General features: G+C 58.2%; 1 protein-coding gene across 1 annotated transcript in view; it reads left to right on the top strand.

Annotated features, from left to right (window-relative positions):
• The window catches only part of LOC102490850 (MCC, WNT signaling pathway regulator), a gene marked incomplete at its 3' end in the record, with an annotated part of 38,845 nt that overhangs the window by 4,239 nt on the left and 26,791 nt on the right, over positions 1-7,815 (top strand). The window contains 3 exon segments of the mRNA XM_027771202.1: positions 326-466; positions 3,926-4,029; positions 6,547-6,724. Of these exon segments, the coding sequence (XP_027627003.1) occupies positions 402-466; positions 3,926-4,029; positions 6,547-6,724 (347 nt within the window).

Genomic DNA, 7,815 nt, shown 5'->3' with positions numbered 1-7,815 from the left:
CCCCGGGGGGGGCCCCCGCCATGAGCTGCCTCCTTTCCTGAGCGATGCCGGAGCCTTGCACAGGGTCTGCCACAGGAGGAGGTGGCGCGGGGTTGCCACTGGCTGGGTGGGCAGTAGCGAAGGGCTAAGTTTTTACTTTTCATTCACAGAGAACTTAGTGATTCTTCTATTGAGTCACTTCCCCGGTTATGTTGCGTTTGTTAAATTTGCTAAAAACGCCTGCCAAGCTGGCCTCCGAGCCTGCGCCTCTAGCCGCGTGTACGTGAGATTCGCGAACGTGGCGAGGTACTCATGACCCAGTGCGGAGTGCTTCTGTTCTCTGCAGCCGGATCGAACACCTCAAGTCCCAGAACGACCTCCTGACCATCACCCTGGAGGAGTGCAAGAGCAACGCAGAGCGCATGAGCATGCTGGTCGGGAAGTACGAGTCCAACGCCACGGCGCTGCGGCTGGCCCTGCAGTACAGGTGGGCGCGCTGGCGTGCAACCGGCCGCAGGGCCCACAGCAGAGAGGCGGGCTTCGCGAAGGCTCCAGGCGCCAGGCCAGCAAGTACCGGTGTGGGACATCCGAGAGCCAGTGAGTGGCCCCGGAGCAGCTAAGACATAGGGTAATGAGTGTGGCCTAGCAGGGTCCCCGCTTCTGAGTGACCACCGCAAAGCCTCGCACTGCATATGCTTTTGTTGTGCGTGCTGGGTTTTTTTTGTTTTTATTTTTTATTTTTTTTTTTTTTGCCATAGGGCACGTGAGGAGAGAGAGAAATCTCCCCTCGGGGAGATGGCCACAGTGCAGGCTCTTCTCCCTTCTCCTCTCCACTAAGCCTGCCAGATATGGGACTCAAACTATGACCCTGCCATGTGGGATCCAGCTGCCTTGACCTCCCTGCCTCTGCTGACTCATCCTTGCAGACCGAGATGAATATGGAGCCATACGTGTTTCGTGTGGCTGTAAATCCAGGCCATCCTGTTTCCTCGTTTCATCACACTTGGGTTTTTTTTTTTTAACATTTTTTGGCAGTTTCTCTTTTTCTGGAATGACTGTGTCCCCTGCATCAAGTGTATATAGTGTTTTATCGTCTTCTCTAAGGGGGATTTAGGCTTTTGTAGACTTTCACTATTGAACATAATCCTGTGGTGAATAATTCAGTAAGGATAGAGTCTTCACTCTGTTGAGCATTTTCCTTGAAATGAGTCTCTGGAGCGGGAATTATAGGTCAAAAAATGACCATTTTCTTTCATTCTTTTTTTTTAAAGAATTATTTATTTAATTGTATTTATCTTTATCTTTTTTTTTTTTAATTTGCTACAGGGGGATCAGCAATTAGCATAATGGCTATGTCACTGAACTCCCATGTAGCTGACTGCAGTCCGAGTCCTGGACCCAGTGGCTTAAACTCATGCTGGGCGTGTGTGTGTGCATGCCCAAGATCCCGAGAGGAGAATGGAGGAGAAGGGATTGCGGCATGGCCGTCCCCCCTGGGGGGTGATTTCTCACTTTCTGTCTCTCTGTCTCTCTCTGTCACATGCACCCTATAGCAAAAACTTCTCAAAAAAAAAAAAATTGCTACAGGGCACACACGCTCACCAGAGAGACCCAGAAAGAGAAGGAAAGTGAGAAAGCCCGCCACCACGTCCAGGACTTAAACCGTGGTGGGAGTCAAGCTCCCCACCCACGATGCCCCCTGATGGCCCCTGGTAGACCACTGTCATGGCTCTTCAGACTCGCAGGTCATTTTTCCCATGGAGACGAGCTGGCTTAAATGGCTGCAGCCCATTCATTGGTCTGTGAGTGGACCCCTTCGCTCCTGCCCCCACAGCCCTGGTAGAAGTCTCATTCTGTTTTGTTGTCGGCAAAGTTGTGACTTTTTTTTTTTTTTTTGGAGAGATTTTTTTCACTATAGGGCGCGTGCGCTCACCAGACAGACAGAGAGAGACATAGAGACAGAAAGCGAGAAATCACCCCCCAGGGGGGATGGTCACGCCACAATCCCTTCTCCTCCATTCTCCTCTCGGGATCTCGGGCACGCACACACACGTGCCCGGTGTGAGTTTTAAGCCACCTGGTCCGGGACGCGAACTGCTTTCAACTACGTGGGAGTCCAGCGCCATAGCCATTACGCTAACTGCTGGTTCCCTGTGACGTATTTTTCTGTGCAAAAATGCGGCCTGACTTTCCTGACAACCCAACATATTACTGTGACACTTTTTGAAGCTACATTGCTGTTGTTTATCATCATCTTCCATTGCCTTCACTAACCTCACCACTTCCACCAAGAGCTCAGAGCTGCTGACTGTATGTTACTCGGGGTGCCCTCTTGCCCTCTAAGAAGTTCAGTATGGTTGTCTGTTTGGTGAGCGCACGTGCCCTATAGTGAAAAAAATCTCTCAAAAAGAAAAGAAGTTCAGTATTGTTTTGGGTTTCTTATTTATTTAATTTTATTTATTATTATTTTTTAATTTGCTACAGGGCACATGCACTTACCAGAGAGGGACAGGGAGAGTGAGAAAGCAAGCCTCGGGTCTTTCAGACCTGGGGGCCCCACTCCTTGACCACCGCACCACCTGCTGGCTCCAAGTCGGTATTGCTCTAAGAAAGGTGTCTCAGAAACAAAATAACCCACATGTGAAACCAGAGCTAGGGAGCAATCGCACTAGTTGACAGACGCACCAGAGAGGGCCGAACACCTACCAGCAGAAACTTCGAAATGTGCTTTTCTCTGACTGCAGCCGGCTTTGGATCAGAAAACTTATGGCTTGGCCGTTAGGGCAGCCAGAGCCCACATAGCTAGTTGCACAGTTCAAGTCCTAGCCTGCTGGCCTGGGAAATCGTACCTGGCAAGTGAGCATGCATGCCCCAAATTCTGAGAGAATAGAAAAGAAGGGGTTGCAGTTTGGCTCTTCCCCCCGGGGGGTGGTTTCTCTCTCTGTGTCTCTGTGGTGAGCACGCATGTTGGAGATTTTCTGAGCACATCCTTGGGCGAAGCAACGCCCTCACGCCTCTGGCCTGAAATATGACCCCCCTTGAATGGGGAGATGCCAGACGTTTTGTGAAGGCCTGAGTGTTCTGTGAGTCTGACCACTTTCTGGAGGAACGCACCCATTCTCCGTCCACGCTGCCCTGTGTGGTAACCACGTGTTAACGTGGAATCTGGCTCTACGGTAGAGGGACTCAGTGTTTATTTTACTTAGCCTCCAAGTTGTAAATGTAAGTACCTACTGGTCAGGCCCGGTGTCGGCCAGAATCTCCTCTTAGGTGTCACGTTCGTGTGTATGACCAGTGAGGCTGTCACAGGGCCGGGGTAAGAGTCCAGTGGCTCAGCTGGGCGTTCTGGCCAAGGTCTCTCCTGGCCAGGCCCCCGGGCAGCACTCCACCATCCGAGACCTGAGCGGGGGCCGAGGGTCTGCTTCTGAGAAGGCAGCGGCCTCCGCCCGCCAGGCCGCTGGTTGGCAGTGCCAGTTCCTCGGCACAGGGGCCCTTCGTAGACAGCCTCGGGTGAAGAAGGAAGACACAGTGACCGAGAGAGGGACCAGCATGTTTAGTGGCCTGCCCCTTGCCTCCCCATGCCCTGGTCACCCAGACCCAGCACCCTGCCTCCGTGTGGAAGGGGCCACACAGGGCCTGGGTTCAGGCTGTGGGACTGGGGGGCCACCTCGGAGCCTGCGCGCCCTGGGTGTACAGTGTTTCCCTGTGAGCAGATTACTAAAGGGACAGCAAACTTCCTTTTCCCACTTCTCTGGCTTCCCATAGATTCTTCTAGAACCTAGTTGAAAGTTAACAAAGGACAGCATAAGGGAGCGGCCCAGGGAGCATTCGCGTGATTCCCGTGCGAGGGTGGATGGTGAGGCCGGCGGTTCTCCAGGCTGCCTGCGGGGAGAGCCTGGCCGGGAGGGCCTGGGCCGGAGCTGAGCCGCGTGTGCTTCCCTTGCAGCGAGCAGTGCATCGAGGCCTACGAACTCCTCCTGGCGCTGGCTGACAGCGAGCAGAGCCTCATCCTGGGGCAGATCCGGGCCGCCGGCGTGGGGTCCTCCCCCGGTAAGTGTGGCCTCGGGGCTGCCAACCCTTGGCTGGGGGTCGTGTGAGGAGGACGGGAAACAGTGCCCCAGGGGACAGTGAGCGAGGCCTGGGCGCCTGAGCTGCGGTCTCCACAGAGGTGCTGGCGCAGGCACGAGAGCGGACGTGCCCACACTGCTCCTGAGCAAACGCGAGCCATGCAGGCGGCTGGCAGCCCCTTCCGGGGTACCAGGCCCGCTGCCATCTGCCATGGCCCAACTTTGAGTGGTGAACTTCCATTAGGCTGGTCCCTCCAGAGACACCTTCCAGAGCTGTCACCATCATCGGGAGCCCTCAGGAGGTGTCCCTGTCGGTGCCCGTTTCTGCAGAACGAGGCTATGGGCAGATCGGAAGGGAGGGGCATGTCTTGGGTGTTCATTTCCTGTGTCCTGTCCCTGCATCTGACCAGGGAGCCAGCCCCATGGCCACCTCTGTCCCTGCTCCTCCTCCGGGGCTCCTCACCCCGGCCGGGACGTGGCTGCCAGCGTAACCGTTAGGAGCCGCATCTCTCACGGCCTCGCAGTTGAACTTCATCCCTCGTATGAGACAGATCCTGGGATGACCTTGGCCTGCCGTCAGGGCTTCACATATGCATATGTATCAGGGAAAAGATCGGTTACAGGGGAGACCAGTCACCTTGTTTCCAGTTAGGCCGTCCCTGGACGGTGCCTTCTAGGCTCGTGTCCACGCAGTGCCATTTCTTGGCTGGAGCTGGCAGGACTTAAATCAGCCTTCACTGAAAACATGGAAAACCAGTAGCAGCATGCTTCGTACCTACCTCTAGCAGGTAGCTCACAAGCGTGTTTACAGGATGAGCTGCTCCCTCAGGTCGTGCCGACATCATAACGGGATGGAGATGCCGCAGTGGGCGCCGTGCGTGTGAAATGAGGGGCACTTTAAAGTTGTCAGAACTGGCCCAAGGGAGGCCCCGGGAGGCTGGGCTGCAGTGCTCACCGCCCGCTTCCCGCCGAGCGCCAGCCCGGTTTTCAGCTGACGGGGCCGTGGGCTTGTCCCTTCCCCCCACGGTGTGCCAGGTGGCCGTGGCTCAGCAAAGCCAGCCCAGCCCTCAGCCGTGACCGTGGGGTACGCCTGAGAAGTGCAGTCCGGTGACTGGGTCGCCTCACGCCCTCTGGGAGCGCACTCGCCATGCCTCGGGCCCTCCCACACACACACACCTGGGCTGTGTGGTCCAGCTCGTCGGGCATCCTAGCCACAGTCGAACGTGTGGCCTGTCGCCACCCAGAATTTCTCGTCCATGCATGACCACAGTCTGTGACACGCACGCGCAGTACCCGTCACTGTGGGCTTGTTCCTATGTCTCTCGTCAACCTCACAGGCGTTCGCGACGTTCACTCCAGGTGACCCAGGCCAGCAGCTTTCGAGCTGTGCCGTGAGAAGTGGGACTCTTCGTGGGGCCTCAGCTGCGGGCTGGACGTGGAAGCTGGGTGTAGGTGCCCACCACCAGCGCCCTAGCCGGGGTGCCGGGTCCCTGGGTGGAGTCGGCCTCCCAGTACGCATGCCCGGCAGTCTCAGGGGCCACATTTGGAAGGGTGTGACCTGTCTGTGCAGGTGGCAAACCACCGGCCTGTTTGGCCAGCACTGATTAGAGCAGCTTTAGATTCTCGCGAAAGAGAAAGGCGCTGAGCTGCCTCCTCCGCCCCTGACCCACACACACGGCCTCTCCCACTCGCCACAGCCACATCAGAAGGGTGACACGTGGCAGCCACCTAGCCCTGCACCAACACCGGGGCCCACTCCTAGGGCTGCACACGTGGTGGTCTAGACGCGTACCCTGGCATGTCGGCCCTCGGGGGGTTGCACAGGCGGTCTCACTGCCCTACATCCTCCGGGCTCCCGCAGGCTCCTCCCTCGTTCCCACCATGGTCTCGCCCTTTTCCAGCAGTTTTCAAACACAGGTACGAGCATCGCGGCAGGGCCTTCGCTGCCTGGCTGTGTGCTGGCGAGCACCCCCAGCTTCCCGCTCCTGTCACCAGTCCCTGGAGGCGTGTGGGTGCACCGTGTTGCCCAGCTGGGAGGACGGCGGGGCAGGGTCAGTGTGGAAGGTCCAGAGTCCCTGTGCGGTTCCCATCAGGACTGGCTTTGTCTCTCCAGCCCACAAAGTGCCGACCCAAGCTGGGGTGCAGGCATTGGGTGCGTCGCCTCAGTGTCTCCCTGACCTCACAGAGCAGGACTGGTCCAGGGAAGCAGGATCAGCAGCAGACCCCTGGCTGGTGGCAGGAAAGGCCAGGCGCCTGGCTTAGACGACTGCAGCGTGCCACAGACCTGTGGGTCACACTGGTGACGCCTCCATTGCCAATGAGGGCGGCTGCACCCAGAGCAGAGGATGCCTCCCCCAGCACCGCTCCCGGCCGGAGGAGCCAGGCCCAGGACGCACACCCCAGCTGGCGCCACCATGGGCCCCTCTCCACCGTGCCACCCCTGCGGTGCCCGGCCTGGCCGTGTCGGCTGCAGCGCTGATCTCTGCTCTCTGTGGTGTAGACCAGTCCGGGGACGAGAACATCACTCAGATGCTCAAGCGCGCTCACGACTGCCGGAAGACGGCCGAGAACGCCGCCAGAGCCCTGCTGCTGAAGCTGGACGGCAGCTGCGGCACCTTCGCTGTGGCCGGCTGCAGCGCGCAGCCCTGGGAGAGCCTGTCCTCCAACAGCCACACCAGGTGAGGCAGCCGTCCACCCGGCCAGCCCGTGGCCACGGTAACCCAACTGTGGGACCGCAGCATGGTAGGGCAGAATGCACTGCAGGTTTTGCAGCCTGCTCTATCCAGAAGTCAGACTCGGGAGGGAGCGCGTGAGCATGGCCTTCGAGGTCGCCCACGTGGCGATCCAGAGCGGTGACTGTCCCCAGAGCGGCAGAGGTGGGAGGACACGGGCCTTTCTGTCTGGTGCTCTCCCCCCGCTTGCTCTTCTGTTCCTGTTTTTCCTGAACATTCTTATCCCAGCGTCTGGGGGTGTCTGAGCCCCCTCTGCTGCAGAGAGCAGAGGGTCCCCTGGGCCTGCCCCCTGTAGGATCTTCAGAGGAACTGCCTCTTCCCCAGCTCTGCCTCTGGAGCGGTGCCAGTCCTGGCACGTGTGAGGCGGGACTGAGCCGTGGCCAGAGGTCGAGTTCACCATCTGTACGTCTGGGAACTGAGGCAGGAGTGCTTGGAGACAAGGAGGAGCAGGCAGGACCTTGCCAAGCACAGTCTGCTGAAGCGTCCAATGATTTGGAGGTGGCATTGGGATAGGGCCTCTCCTAGTGGTCTCGCTGCTGCCAAAGCCCAGAAACTCAGTGGCTTCCTCCCGCACCAGCCCCAGTCTAGCACACCACCCTGAGTGGCCGTGAGCCAATGGCCTTAGGCCACTCCTAAGTTGGCCAGAGGGAAGTCTGGGTGCGGACCTGGACCTCGCGCCATGCACGTCCTCCGCTCTCCCTCTCACCGCACCTCACGTTACAGACCAGGGTCGGGCTGCAGGCCATGCGACCACAACCCCACCATGAGAGCTCGACCCTCAAGGGCCAGATGAGAAATACCAGGGTTAGCTGGTGCTGGAGAGCACTTTAACACTCCATCCCGTTCCTCTGGTGGGAGCCACCACCTGCCGCCGGGCCTCCACTCACCCATGCTGGGCCCCACGGCCCAGCCAGGGGCCCACGGCACGAGCGAGGGCTCCTCTACTGCAGCAGCAGTTGGACTCTTCAGTAAAACACAGATACAATTTATTCTCCTTAAATCCAGAGCCTTCCATTGGGCACAGAGCAGACGCTCTT

Source organism: Tupaia chinensis, unplaced genomic scaffold (genome assembly GCF_000334495.1).
Source record: "Tupaia chinensis unplaced genomic scaffold, TupChi_1.0 Scaffold000195_1, whole genome shotgun sequence".
In the NCBI taxonomy this organism is placed as follows: domain Eukaryota; kingdom Metazoa; phylum Chordata; class Mammalia; order Scandentia; family Tupaiidae; genus Tupaia; species Tupaia belangeri.
Note: the sequence above shows the minus strand (reverse complement) of the source record. Positions and strands in the feature narration are given on the sequence as shown.